The sequence below is a fragment of the Haemaphysalis longicornis genome, unplaced genomic scaffold, assembly GCF_048455015.1.
Source record: "Haemaphysalis longicornis isolate Haplotype H1 unplaced genomic scaffold, Haemaphysalis longicornis Haplotype H1 scaffold_5, whole genome shotgun sequence".
Classification (NCBI taxonomy): Eukaryota; Metazoa; Arthropoda; class Arachnida; order Ixodida; family Ixodidae; genus Haemaphysalis; species Haemaphysalis longicornis.
In genome coordinates, this window is record NW_027526385.1 from 52,249,420 (window position 1) to 52,264,823 (window position 15,404).

The 15,404-nt window shown below is 47.0% G+C and overlaps 1 protein-coding gene across 2 annotated transcripts in view; it reads left to right on the forward strand.

Moving 5' to 3' along the window:
- LOC144138214 (poly(A)-specific ribonuclease PARN-like) overlaps window positions 1-4,765 on the forward strand; it is an 81,276-nt gene extending 76,511 nt beyond the window's left edge. The window contains exons 18-19 of one of the 2 annotated variants that reach the window (XM_077670400.1): window positions 561-625; window positions 4,587-4,765. In XM_077670400.1, the coding sequence (XP_077526526.1) occupies window positions 561-625; window positions 4,587-4,672 (151 nt within the window). In that variant the 3' untranslated portion in view covers window positions 4,673-4,765. The remainder of the gene's footprint in view (window positions 1-560; window positions 626-4,586) is intronic. The other variant, XM_077670401.1, reaches the window with a different exon arrangement.
- Window positions 4,766-15,404: the final 10,639 nt, after the last annotated feature.

The following is a 15,404-nucleotide window of genomic DNA, read 5'->3' on the forward strand; positions in this document are numbered from 1 at the left end:
TCCCAGGGCTTCTTGAAAAAGGTGGCGTGCGCCGCGTCGAAGGTTTAGCAGCTGACCAGTGGTGTAGCTAGTTAATGGTTTGGACGAAACAGTTCACCTCCTACTCTGTTCTATCTAAATTAGAAATGCATGTAAATGTAAATTATTCCATTCTGTTGCTACTAATTTTTCTATCCCTCTCGCCACCCCCACCCTAATGCCAGCTCGGCGAACCTGGCAGGTATGCTGTGGTGTATCGTTTATGCCTGATGTTTGTCCGGAATTCTGAAAACTGAACACTTAACATTTAGCACTAGAAGGTGGGAAGGTTGCTCTTGTGGATGGCGGTATAATCAGTGGCAACAAGTGAATGGTACCGTAGTATTTACCTTTGTGTGGTCCCTTTGATATTCACTTGTTGTGCTTATATATGCTAGAGACAAGGTCTCCATATAGCAGCTGCTTCCCACTGTTTTTTTTTCTGCGCTCTGCGTGTCATCTAATTGTTGTGGAGCAACTCCTTTCTTGCCCAAAAAGTGACTGTTAACTGACATTGCAATCTTTTTTTTTTTTCCCCGCAGGTCTGCGTCATTCACTTCATCTGCACCATCAAAGAATCCTCCTCCGAAAGAAAATAGTGACACTGGTGAGTTCCTGTCATATCTGTCGAGTGAATACCTTGTCCTAAAGGAAAAAAAAAAATTTCGGTATAAGCTTTTCAAATACTTAAGTTAAGGGGGGTACACTGCTCTTAAAACAGCTTCCTTTAATTGTTAAGTAAACTCTGTGAAACTTGTCAGTCTTGCTGCTTTTTCTCCACTGATTCAAATATGGAATTAGTTTTTGAGTAAGTCAATTAGTTACTAAGGTAATTAGAGATAATTAATAATTGTTGGAGGAACAATAGACAAACCAGTGCCAGTCACAGAACTGTAATCTTCATATTTTCCAATACTATGAGCCCTGGTGAGTGCAATAAGAGAATTGGTTTTTTGATGCACTAACTTTACAGCTCATTAAAATTTGGTGGCACCAGTGCCCAGGAACCATTTTGGGATTCCCATTTCAGACACCGCATAAAAAAACCGCTGGTCTTATTGCACTCACCAGGCCTCACAGTATTGGAAAATATGAAGATTACAGTTCTGTGACTAGCAGTTTTGTCTATTGTTCCTCCAAAAATGACTAATTATCTCTACCTTGGCAACTAACTGACGGACTCAAAAAATAATGACATATTTGAAATCAGTGGAAAAAAAGCAGCAAGGCTGACAAGTTTCACAGAGTTTACTTAATAATTAAAGGAAGCTGTTTTAAGAGCAGTGTACCCCCTTAAAGGGACACTGAAGTGATATGTAAACATTGCGGGATTACTTGCGCAAATTGTAGTCCGGAGTCCCCAGGCCATGTTTCGACCACCCTGGGCACGTTTACGTGATTTTATTTAGTAGAAAAATTAATTCGAAAATGCTGTCCTCCTCTCTTTACGCTCGCCCATTTTCTGCGGCGTTTTCGTGTGACGTCAGGAGGGGATCAGCTAGCAATTGGCTGCGTTACCGCACGGCTCCCCGGCCTTCAGACAGAGTCAGTCGGCCCAGCGTTTTGTCCGCCGGCCGCCGACGGGTCGTCGCAATTCGTTCGCTCAGTTGAAACGAAGCCAGGACACGTTTGTGAATGGAAGAATCTGCCTTTCTTTACTTGGTTAGTTTGTACACTGTATCTAGCTCCAGGTCAAGGTCGCTACACACAAGCGCTGCACAAGCGCACATGCGACGCTTCGGTGACTGGTACGCCAGTAGGCAAATATAAGGCCTCTTGAAGGGGTGGAAGAGTAAGCGAAGTCAATATAGGTACTAAGGAAATAAAATGAACTGATATTTTTACCGCACAGCGTAAAACTAGGGTGCGGGAAGCACTTTTTTGCGCTGGGCGAACAAGCACAGCGGTCAGCAGCACGACTACGCATCTGCGAAGGCTTTTCCGTATACGAAATGCAATTGCTAGACGTGAGCTATTGTGGAAACTCGGGGGACGCTTACTGCACGAGCGCAATACAACAAATAGTCATCTAAGCTACTTGAAATGCCAAAACTAAATAAAAGTGTAAACTGGTTGTACAATATATACTCTATATTACCAGGGGCCGCAGAGCCCGCCCCTGTGGCCTAGTTGTCTGGGGCGCTAGGTATGCAAGTATTTTGCAAGTCACGAGTTCGAATCCCCGCGGGTACGTGTTTTTTTTTTTTTTTTTGTTATTTTTTTGTAAGTTAACTTTTTCGTTTTCTGCCGATGTTTTCTACGTTGAGTTCACCTTTTTGCGCGCAGGCAGGCACTGGCGCGCTAGCGAGTTCTCGTTTGCGTGCTGTTGCCATAAGCACCGACTGCTTGCGGGCAGTGGGCACAGGCCAGAATGAACAGACCCTCGGCCTGGTGCGAACACGCTTTTTACGGTACAGGCATGAGTGAGGCAAGCTCCAAATATGGGGGAAAAGCGCATGACATTTGGGCGTCTGCGGGTACGCGGAGGGCGTCCATGCACTGCGTAGGCCTCGGCTAGTGAATGCTGCGATTCCAAGCCGTCCTGGGAGGCTTATCTTTATGCATTTTTACAGCTGACAACATGGCAGAAGGGCGGTACGATGATTACTGAGTTATTGAAAATGTCCATCCAACAACGCCACCGGTTGTGTTTTACAGAACCGAAACCGAAACCGAAACTTGTTTGGTTGCTCACCTTGGGCATCGTCCAATCACGGTGCCCCCTCCTCTCAACGTCACAGCTTAGTTGGTGCGGCCGCCGCAAACCGCGCATGGTAGTTTTCCTTCTTTCGCGCTTTGTAAAATAATTACCGATTTGTCAACCGGATAAACGATGAAAAGTGTGCTAATTTGAGCCAGTCTACGCAGTGCAAGCAAAAACGGGAGCTTGACAAATTCACTTCAGTGTCCCTTTAAACCGGTTGCGTCAGGAATAGGATGCTATTTTGACAGCCTATGCCAAGCTTTAAAACACGTTGGGGCATTTTCCTTGCTCCATAATTTGCCTGGTTAGTTTTTATTGTGCTTTGGATTTTGCACTCAAACTCGCTTCGTCAAATTTTTGTGTGCCTTGAGTTGTGGTTTAAGTGGATGCTTGGCCGATGGAGGAAATTTCGTCTTGCCTCGATTGGCTTCAAAGGGTTCCCATTCTGGCTGAGCCAACTTGCAGTGCATTTTGTCGAAACAGTTTTCTTTAGAGGAGCTTTGAAAAGCACAAGGTACTGGGACTGCAAAGTGTGGAATTGCATTCACCATAGGCTCCACCAGCTACCAAAATCTTTTAAGCCATCCTTGCATTTTGCCACCATTAACGTCATCGGATTGCCCTTGAATGCGGCCCTGATTTAACCCTAACCACTCGCTGCACTCTTAATTCGCAGGTACTTGAAGGAAGGTAAGGACACGGTCGCTAAAAGGATTTTGCTTCTCGTGTTTTTCGTTCTCAGTAATGTGCTTGTTTCATTTTGGGAGTGAAATGGCTTTAGCACGGGTGGTACCACTGCGCCGTCTTCACCACCCTCCGTCATTTTACTCCAAAACACATTGACGCTCCATAACTGCTCCAAGGCATTGCTGCTTGGAGCAGTTTACCAGAACAGCACTGCTTACTGGAATACTGCTTACTAGAACCATACTGCAAACCAAACAGCGGAGCTTGTCCTGGGTCGAGGTTTTCTTGTGGCGAAGCGTGGTAACGTGGTTACTTTTAGGCTGGTGGAGGCATTGTATCGAGAGCGAACGCACTGATCGCCACAGACACTCCGAGAACATGCGCACTATTCAGCTAAAGTAGTTCACTGTAGTTCAGCGGCAGCCGGCTAGTGTAGCCGGCTAGCGTAGCCAAAGCGGTGCCGTGAGTCACCACCCTGACCAAAATTGTGCAACCCCCTGGTGGTGTTATTGCTGTGAGGTTGCCTCCACGGCCACCTACTGCATGGTCTTTTAACAGCGAGGCGTTGTGAAACGTACATAAGGCGATTATTACCCTTCAAGATTTTATTGTGACCAAGGTTTCCGTGTGGGAGCCAGAACGTTAATTTCCTTTCAAACTCGTATAACTTGTGGTCAGTGTACTTATCTTTCTTCGTCAAAACGCATCGCGGCCAGACGGGCTTTTGCCACATCCTTAACTTCAACTAGCAGCGAAGCTGTTTAGCAAATCGTAATCCTTCGTGCCCACAGTTAAAAGTGCCAAGAAAATGCCTGGCGCTCGTACGTGCATCCCGTGTGGCGACCACCCAGCGTCCCCGGTGCACGTTTCTCAAGTCAAGTATACTCACTTTTAAGGAGATTGGCCAAAATTGGCTGAAAAGAAACTCCGGCGTTCGCCGTAATCGCGGCAACACTTGCTCGGAACGAGAAAGACACATCCCAGTGTATGCGCCTCCAAGGTGATGCGTACAGCTTCACTACCTTCAAGTCTTACACGTTAGTGTGAGCTTGAGGTTCCTTCACTTTTTTTGTAGACAAAGTTGGTGTCATTATCTGAAAAAAGTAGTCTTTTTTAGTGAACTGAACATGTATGTTGCTGTCATGGCCCAAATGTCCTTTCTTTGTCCTTCCCCCAGAAGAGCCCAAGCCTAAGGAGCCAAAGAAAGACGCGGGACTTGTGGTGTCGCCGAAGATATTCGAAGAGAACGACGACTGGAGTTAGAGAGACCTTTGCCCTCCAATGTTACACGTCTTTCATCAATCTGTTGTTCTCAGCACATCTATATTAAATGCATTCGTTTATCATCACTGCCAATGACGAATCTTCTTTTGTCGTGGCCTTCTTTTTTTGTAGATTTGAAATTGTCCAGTGTGTTTACTCAAATGCAAAGGGCCTGTGAACATAACATGCACAGATAATGAATTGGGGGAGAAAAAAAAGAATAGCAGAGCTAGTCCAGTTTTTAACACAAATTGAATGTTGGCACTGAACATGAAGGTAGGGGATGAATGTGGATTAATGTACATTTTTGTGTGTGCATGTGTGTGTGTTAGTGTGTGCGGTCAATGTCAAGAAGTTTGAAGACGGCTGCTGGTCTACAAGCCAAAATGTCTGCATTCTCATTTTTATTGGTATATATTTGTAGACCACCTAATCCATGATGAGCATAGCAAGCTTACAGGAAATGGCTTTGCAAGAAGATTCAACAAGTACATGCTCCACAGCGTAACAGCAATAACAGCTCTCTGGACAGCAGGCCCATAACACGGTGTAAGATATACCTGTAGGTCTGGACACAGCGGCTCAAAAAGCTGTCCAGTAAAGTTGGTGGCGCTGTGCGTATACCTTTGATTGAAAGTTCATCTGGTGGCAGAAACGACTGTCCAAAGCAACGTGGTTCGCAGGCACCAGTGGCATACGTGTAAAGCAACGTTTGTGTAAGCTCACCGTGGTCTCGTAGAAAGTGAACATAAAGCGTGATTTTACCGCATTGATAAAAACAGCTGTGAAATTGCGGGCGGTTTAAGTTCATTTAGACCCGCGCCAAAGCTCCTCGAAACATTAGTCACCGCCAGTGCCTTCGACACCACCACTTTGTCTCCGCTGCTTCTTGTGTGAACTTACCCAAGTTTTATGCCATTTACGACAAAGAAACAGCGTGCTTGCCGTTAGTTTGATCCATTCTAGTGATTAAGCTACCTTCCATGATGCTGTTCCATCAGCAAATATTTCCTTTTTGTAGTAAACGGTAATATCGACGGCAGTGCATTGTTTGCAGGCACGCACCCCTTCGACATCGAGTAGTACTTCGTCTCCAGGCTCCAAACGGTACCATTTCGCACAATCGCATTCTTAGACACGCCGATTTCGAGTTAGCATCATTGTCTGCAAAGTCTCTGCAGAGCATGCATTCATTCATTTAGGATCGCAGGGACTGTTAATCTGCAGTTTTCTTTCCAGCTGTGCGTACCGGCGTTTCAGTCCTTTATAAACAAGGTGCGCACAGGTCCTTGAAAACCTTGAAAACCCTCGAATTTAGAAGTGTAAATTTCAAGGCCTGGAAAGTCCTGGAATTTTTAAAGAGTCCTTAAAAACCCTTGATTTTTCTGGAGATGACCAATGACCTTATCTTTTCACAAGAAGTTAAAGTGTTTGTCGTGAATTTTAGGCTTTAAAAGTGTACAGAAACATTGTAACAATCAAGTTTCAGTGTATTGCGTGAAATTACGAGTTGTGGATTCTCATTATTACGAGGCAACATTGGGAACAGCACTCAATAGAATTCATGTCAGGATACAATCCTGTGAAAGCCAGCTTGTGTTCTCTATCTTGCATGTTTCATCTAGTCTGTGGGCGGCCTTTCAGTGCATGTTTGCTGTGCCTCATACGCTCCATCTGCATTTGCTTTTACGTGCAAATGGTGGACGTGTACACAGTTCACCTTGTCTTGCAGCAACACTTGCTGAGTTAATTTCAGCTGATACTCTTGCTGACAAAGCAGGAGATGCAGGCAACATTAACGAAGTTTTGAAATCAAACTGCCTCAGCAAAACACCAAGAAAAAGGAAAAACCTCTAAATATAAACTATGAAAAAAAAATAAAGCTGGGGGAGCATTCATGAAGCCATAGCTCCTATCTAAATGTGCAATAATGTTCTTAGGTACTAGGAAATATCAAAATTTTGCATTTTGTTGAAAAAGTTATAAATAATCCCAGATAAAACATAAGATGGGGACCTTGAAACTGTGTTTTTTGGTCCTTGAAAGTTCTTAAAAACCCTTGAATTTTTGCTTTTGAAGCCCGTACGAACCCTGATAAAGCATTTGCTCCCCATTTTTTGTGGTGCAAGCATGAAATCTCACGCGAGAATTTAACAGCTGCCACGGCACACCTTCGCCTGGGTGTAGTGTTTTTTGCTTCCTTTGATTGTTACCAACTCAAAACACCTGCTCAGAACATGTTGAAACACTGCGGCGAGGGCAAATGCATTCGCACAGCTTTCTACAAATTATCGTTCGCTTCATCGGCCAGTGGAATTGGCCAAACCGCAGCGAACAGATGACCAGTTACTGAAGCCGCCCAGAAGGCCCGACGTGTAGCCGAAAATGTCCAAACACCTCCTAGTGGCTTGCGCTTGGGCAGCTTCTTTTCTCTCGTGCTGAAGGGCTTTGCAGACAATGCCCAGTCGAAAATGACAAGAAAAGTTTCTTTAGCTTTGTCGTATTTTTGTGTGTCGTCTTGTCGTATTGTGTCGATATTCTGATCTGTCATGTGTTGTATTCCTATCCTCATTTTGGTGTTCCATTGTGCTGAATTCCCGTCTTGTGGTCCTGGTGTTCATCAGTAGTTGCGCATGGTGTGAGTGGTATTGCCCATTGTGAAGAGTAGTGTAGATGGCAGTTCTGTTATCACTACAGGAATGCTTGTCATTGGAAATTTGTCGTTACGACAGAAATGTCTGTCGTTACAATAGATTACGTTGTCGTAAGAACAGGACTTTTGTTGTCACAACAAAGTTTTTTGTCGTGTGACAGGAATTATTGTTTATGAAAATGAGTAAATGTTTGTCTTGCAAGCTGCATCCTCACCTAAATGTATACCTTACTCCGTTCTCATAACTCCGTGTAATCACCCCTTCCTTTTTGTAGGTGTTATACTATCTTCCGTTCATTACCGACAGGTCAGCACGCCACAGCAGAGTACCGGATGTAGTGTGCATGGTCTGTGTGACCTGTGCATGCCACTTTAATGCTAGTTCTATGGCACAGCGGCTGGAATGTAACGCAGCAGAGGTGGCCCAGATCTCGGCCACAGCCATCTTTAGATAGGATGGCTGCGGTTGAAAGATGTTTAGCAAAGCACTGTCCTGGTGCATTCTGGCTAAAGAGGTCCCAGCTGAAGCGTCATTTTTCTCTGCCATAGTCTTCCTGTAAAGTGTATAGCTTGTCAACTGTATTTCTCTGTCATAGGGAAGTTGCTCCTTATTTTTAACCCTTTCAGCCTTGATTTTTTTATTTCGAGCAAAACAATGTTTTCTGTGTTTTCATAAATTTTAGGCTCCCATAAGCCCGCAAACAAAAACTAGAGCTAGAAGTGCAAATATTAACTGACCTAATAATGAGGAAATTAGGACATTTGCCAATTAAAAATTTTATGTTGTGCAGAGACATCGCTTTTGCATATTTTCCTAAACCTTATGGCTGCATGAACCTGCAAAAAAAAAAATTAGCTTTGTAGTGCACGTATTTAGAGATTTACAAGCTTGAGAACAAAACTCAGACCGCCATTTTTTTCGGCCTCAACGTCGTAATTTCGTCTTCACTGGAGCTTCTTTTTTGCAGCGCCAAGCTCCACTAAAATGAAACAGCAGTGATATCGCAACAGGCATCATTGGAGAACAATTCCCAAGAAAATATAGCAGTTTTGGTTTCCTTCTCTATGTGCTAGGGGAACTTTTAGGTGATGGCGTCAATTGACACCACCAGGGCCAAAGGGTTAAGTTGAAGCTGTCTTTGCCTTACCAATGGCAACTATTTGCAGAAATGCCTTGCAGGAAAGCCAACTTTACACAATGGGAGGGCACATGAGGATGATGGCTTTCCGCAAGGGCACATCAAGCGCCTAAATAAAAAAAAATGCTTGAAAAAAGTCCCTGGGTCCCTCGTGTTCTGAAGCTGACGTCTGCATGACTGCGCCGTACCAACACAGTTGAAGCGGTTTGAATTTTGGACTTTGACTCCGGTTGCACGGGAGAAAGCGCGTTTTAACCACCTTTCTCTGAGAAAAAGGGGCTTTGATTATTTTGATGATGATGCCCTCAATGAGCAAGGCTCCCGCCGCGTGTGAGACAGTGTGTGGGCTCTGCGGAGCCGAAGGACCAGAGATGGGCCGTCCAGCAGCTCGAGGCAGCTCTGGCCACGGCCGGACTGGAGCAGCGGCGAGCGCGCACTTTCATATGAAAGTGCGCGCCCGCCGCTCCTCCAGCCCGGCCGTGCTCTGGCCCTGCAGAGGCGAAAGGGAACCCCTAGAGGGAGCCCGAGTAGTCCGAGCCACTGATCTCCACTTAGTTGCTGGATGGCGCTTCGCCGCTGTCGCGGCCGGGCGCGCGCACGGCCACCGGAAATTCAACGGCTCGTCCCGGAAGTCGGGCGTCTGCTATGCTTTTCAACCGCTGATAAGCGTCCCGATTGGCGGATTTTGGCATTTTGTTCTCACTTTATTGCATTTTGGCTATACACATTGCGTTCAGATCGCAACATATGCTATACCGAAATATGCGACGTTAATATGAAGCAGAATTTAATTGCAAAGGAGAACGAAAATGTCACTTGGGTCTTGGTTTGAGAGACGAAGCAGCTCTAACAGGATTTATGCTAGAAATGTATGCTAGGGATTTATGCTAGAAAGAAAACAACGTGGGCACGGCGACAGGCTGTAGCCGAGTTCGTGCGCCCGTTCTGTCAAAACAGTTGTCAGTAAAGTGGTCAGAGCCTGCTGCCTGGGGATGGAGAGGTACACGGGTACAGTTAACCACGGTTAAGCAAACCGCGGTTAGACAAAACCGCAGTTTGCTGCGTTACACGACAGACGAAACTGCGGTTACGTCGCTAACAATGGTTAGCGCAAACTGAGCTTGGCACCTCAGTTCGGTCACGCTAACCGCACTTTTTGCAGCCGCAGTGCTCAAAATCGCACAATTCAGTTCGGACCCAAGTGGCGGCGCATCAGCGGAGGCGAAAAAAAAAAAATCACCTGGCGTTCGGAAGAGACAAAGGTTCTCAAATAGCGGGCGCCCAAAAGCTGTCCCCAAGACGCGCTTACGTTCTTTGCATCGCTCTCGCAATCAGCGCGACTGCCCGTCAGCAGCGGCTCGTTTCCCGATCCGCCCGATCAACTACGACAAACGCCGTGCTAAATTTGTAAATTCCGCGCGTCGTCCGCCAGAAATGGATATAGCAGGCAATCTTGAAGCGTTTTCAGCACACGGAAACGATCGGCGCGCGCGTCGGCCGTGCCTGTAAACACGCCGGCGCGCCTGCCCGCACGGCACTGCTTGCGGCCCGAACCGTCCCAGACCACGGCAGCAACAGCTTATCGCATCGCCGCTCTTCGAAATCAATCTGATCGCGGAAAAGAACTTCCGCATTCGAGAAAAGGGATGTTAGTGCGGTGAAAACTTGTGCTATGGATTGTAATTCGCAGTTGTAGAGATAGCGGTGGTCAAATATCTACCGCGATGCTAAGATGAAAGTTCCCAACACCGAACAGACCTAAGCAAACCAAGCCGGTTGCGAGCTGTTGGGGAAGCCCCTCTTCTCGCCGCGCACGAGTGCGTTGCGTTTGTGTCAGAAGCGAATGCTTTAACGATATTTCTTTTTGTCTACACTGCTTCTCTTTTTTTTTATCGTGAAGTTAAAAGTGTGGTAATTTATTTTTGTTGCGCTCATAATCAAGTGACTCCGGTTACCAAACTTGCAATTTCGCGTACAACATCCAAAACCGCAGTTGGCGATAACCGCCGTTAAAGTTTAGTAACCACGGTTAAACTTAACTGCGGTTACTTTCGCCGTGTAACTAGGGTATAAGTTTGCCACCCAACGCCGGTATAAATCCGGCTTAAAGCGAGGGAATCTGCGTAACAAGAGCCCCAGCTTAAAAACGACACTGATATGACATTTGCGTTTCGCTGCGTATCACGCACGTAGTTCAGAATATTGTAATACTTCCAAGTAGAACGTCTTCCCAGACGACTTCTCTGGTCTGCTTGTGCAGTTTACTGCGCAACAAGCAGGCATTTGTGGCGGAATGCGTGCGAAACCGGCCCATGCGTAGCATGCGCTATGCTGGAACGGCCCGACTTCCGGGACGAGCGCTCGAACTTCCGGCGGCCGTGCGCCGGAGAGCTCGAAGCGCCATCCAGCAACTCTGGTGGAGATCAGTGGTCCGAGCGGGGCCGGGGCACGGTAGCATAGAGTTAATAGGGAGTTTTAGTATAGCGTTTTAGCTGTAGCGTTAACGTTTTGCGGGCCGCAATCGCGAACGGATAGCGCCTCGTTATGCTACGGTTAGCGTGCCCGCTAACGCTATGGGCGCGCTAAAGTTGTGCTTTCCGCTATACTAAAACTCTCTAATACTACTGCACGGTAGCCTCGGGATCTAGGCCCGACACACGCCTATTGGCGGTGAGCGCGAACACAGGCGGCGCTGCGAAGCGCGCCTCCGTGACGTCGGCTTAGGGATTCTCGCATTTGTCGTCTGCTTCACTCAGGCTCGCTCTCCCTGCTGTTTCTTTGCGCTCGGTCAACGTCTGATGCTTGTCCGCACCAGAATTGGCGTTCGGGTAACTTTTTATCATACTAATAGGCTTAAAATCGCATACACTAGCTCCTGGTGTCAGTTCATCATCATCATCATCACCAGCCTATCTACGCCCACTGCAGGGCAAAGGCCTCTCCCATTATTCTCCAATTGCCTCGGTCCTGTGCCAACTGTGACCAATTTATCCCCGCAAACTTCTTGATCTCATCTGCCCATCTAACTTTCTGCCGCCCCCTGCAACGCTTGCCTTCTCTAGGGATCCACTCTGTTACCCTTAATGACCAGCGGTTATCTTGCCTTCGCATTACATGTCCTGCCCACGTCCATTTCTTCTTCTTAATTTCTACTAATATGTCTTTAACACCAGTTTGCTCCCTGACCCACTCCGCTCTCTTCCTGTCCCTTAATGTTACACCTATCATTTTCCGCTCCATTGCCCGCTGAGTCGTTCTCAATTTAAGTTGAACCCTCTTAGTGAGCCTCCAAGTTTCTGCCCCGTAGGTGAGTACCGGTAAGATGCAGCTGTCATACACTTTCTTCTTCAGCGACAATGGTAGGCTGCTATTCATTATCTGAGAATGTCTGCCATATGCACCCCACCCCATTCTGATCCTTCTAATTATCTCTGCCTCATGGTTTGGATCTGGGGTCACAACTTGGCCTAAGTAGATATATTCGCTTACCACTTCCACTGCCTCGCCAGTCATACACTTTCTTCTTCAGCGACAATGGTAGGCTGCTATTCATTATCTGAGAATGTCTGCCATATGCACCCCACCCCATTCTGATCCTTCTAATTATCTCTGCCTCATGGTTTGGATCTGGGGTCACAACTTGGCCTAAGTAGATATATTCGCTTACCACTTCCACTGCCTCGCCACCTATGTCAAACCGCTGTGCTGTCCCGAGGTAATTGATCATTACTTTAGTTTTCTGCATATTAATTTTCAGTCCCACGGTTCTACTCTGTTCGCCCAGTGCGGAAAGCATGCTTTGCAATTCGTCCCCCGAGTTACTTAGCAAGGCAACGTCATCAGCAAATCTGAGGTTACTGAGGTATTCTCCATTAACCCTTACTCCCACCTGTTCCCAATCCAACGTTCTGAATACTTCTTGTAAACATGCTGTGAATAGCATTGGAGAGATTGTGTCTCCTTGTCTGACACCCTTTCTTATAGGTATTTTACTGCTCTCCCTATGGAGGATGATCGTAGCTGTAGACCCATTGTAGATATCCTCTAGTCAGTTCCTGGTGTCAGTTAAGGTATAGTTTTGGATACCGCTACGGAAGAAACATTGCCGGCGTCGCCCCATTCCTTGCGAAGCCGGTCCTGTCCGAAGAGTCGCGAAGAGTCGGAGCTAGGCGTCAGCTTCTCAATTAAGCAATCTTTCGAACAAAAGGAACAGTCAGCTGCTAATAATCGACAACAGCGAAAATGGAAGACCAAAACAAATTCTAGGCCTTCAGGGCTGTTGGCTTTAGCAGAAGGCATTACGATTCCGGGTGATCATATGTAAGGTAAAACAGTTTTTGCAACCATGCCAAATGCTCGAACGTGTTGTGTCACATCACTTTACGTTGTCAAAGCATGAAAGTTTGCCGACATGCACTATGGGCTGCAAAAACTGTAGGTTGAGTTCCAAATAACTTACTGTGTATATAACAATATGTTTGTTCAGACCTAAAGGGATATTTCGGTACATTTTCCACAACCATATCTTCCCGATATTCGGATATGCGTTATAGGAAAAATGCACTCAAGAGGAGGAGGAGAGGGAGGAAGAGAAGACTTTATTTAACAATTAAATCGAGCTGGTTAGTGGGCTGGGTCCTCAGTCCAGGACAAGAGAGTAAAAATAATTTCCTTCAATTTATAGAACGCCATCCCGAGTAGAATAGGATTTGTTCTTTGCACCTGGAAGGGTTGGAAAACAATATAGAGCTACTTGGAATTATTCCTCGGTTTCGATTCTTGTAATATATGCAGGTATACTATTTATTGCGTTAGTTAGTGAGTATATCATGCCTTCAACACCGTAATCATGTCACCATTGTTCGGGTCGAGAGTCAGTTCGTTGTGATAACGATATGATTACGATAGAAATGCGGTGCACAAAAGCCGCCTTCGAGTACTGTAAACAACGTTGTTTAGGGCGCGATCGCGGTGGCGTAGCACAAACCTTCTCATTCTATTTGCATGTGAATAAGCAAAGCACGCTGCGGATATGCACCTTCTTGCACGCAGCCGAAATGAAGGCCAATTTGTGGAGAAGGGAATGTATGCCTTACAACATGAAGGAAATATCCACACGATCTTTGTGAGCCTCCCAAACATTCCAAAACCTCCTAATAAGACGTTTGTGACGGCGCGGAAAAATTAATGCGTTGGGCAGAAAAAAAAGCAAGAAACATTAATCTGATACAAGACAACAACAACGAAAGAAATAGAAGAAAGCCGCTTTATTTCCTGCTGTGCGATGCGCGTGTAGGGGCCGCTGCTTGGTACGTAGCATTAGACTGTTGAGTCTTCATAAGAGCGTCTAAAAAATACTGCAGGGAAGCATACGCATTTTGAATACTTATCGAGGAGCTCTCATCGCTGATCCTCGCGAATAAAGGACGAGTTACACATGATCTTCTGGCCGATGCTCTGAAGAAAGTTGTTCTCTATCTCCTCGTATGTTGCAAACTTGGGGGATACAACTTGAAATTATTCAGATGCGTCTGAAGCTGGCAAAATAACTGAGTCACTAGAAATACGCTTTTCAACGCACTACAGCAACAAAGCGGGCGGTTTCTAGCACAGGCACTGCTGCCCCTCACAAGCGGAGTGTAGCAGACGACAGCGGCGCGAGTCCCTAAGCCGACGTCATAGCCAGGGGGCGCCACTCAAACATCTCACCGCCAATAGGACTGTAGACGTAGTGTAAGACGGGGGAGCACCGCGCCCTGCGTGGCCGGACTTGCTCCCTCCCATGCCGGACGCTTTGAATAAAGTCTTTTCTCTCTCTCTCTCTCGTAACCCCCAGGGGGATCAGCAGTGCTGTGTCATCAATAGTACTCGTGCTGGAGTGACATCATAAAAATTCATCCAGGGCATGGTTACAAGAGAAGTTGGTTCATACTTCATACAAAAACAGCGCTCAAGACGGGACACAAAGAAAGCGTTGTGTGTGTGCTTCCTTACTTTGTGTCCCATCTTGAGTGCTGTTTTTGTATGAATTACAAGAGACCCCTGAGGGTGGAAACTGGCCTTTTTTGTTTTGTGGGCCACATCAATTGCTTTGCGGTTGTTTTCAAGTAGCTCTATGATGCACAACGGTGGGCAGCGGTCCCCTGCGCCACTGCCATATTTGCACGTCCCAAGGCACACTTGCATGCTCTTCATGTGCACAACTGGCTGCCTTCCAACAGCGGAGCTGTTGACTGTTGACGGGTGCGCAATGTCCGTTGATGCTCGTCACGCCAGGCGAAGGTACCCGCATAGAGAAATTTCTTTCTCTATGGTACCCCGCTGGGCCGACAGGTGGCGCCACTAACTGTGATATCGGCTGATGCGCCGGGGCACGCAGAGCGCGTCCACCCCCCTACGTGTGCACCGATGAACTACCAGACCACCGTGGGTGAGCTTCGAGTAGATACCACGGCGAGTAGCGTTGTGAGCGACCCCGCGTCCGCGGGAGCGTGCCGAAGTCGTCTCCGCTGTTTCAACAGAGTTCACGGGCGTGGAACTGGCTTAAAATTTCAGTAACTCACGATGTCACCCGCGTTGACGTCCATAGTCGTAGTCCGCATCGCTCCCCCTACACTATATAAAAAAATAATACTTACCGGCGCCAGGCTTCGATCCCACGACTCTGCGGGCGGAACGCAAGGTACATGGTGCTCTACCCACTGCGCCACAAAGCCAACACAGAATGGAAGGTTACGAACGCGCCTTATATCCTTGAATCATTCAACCGTCGGCCACAGGTGCGCCCTCTCCCCCGCGTCCTTCTCGCCTTCTCTCCGCTCGCAACGCCCTCTCTCGCCGCGTTCGGTTCGGCCGCACAACAGGTGGGGGCGTGCGCAACACCCTCTCTCGCCGCGTTGGGTTCGCGCTGAGCAACAGGCGGTTCGCGCGCAAGAACAGT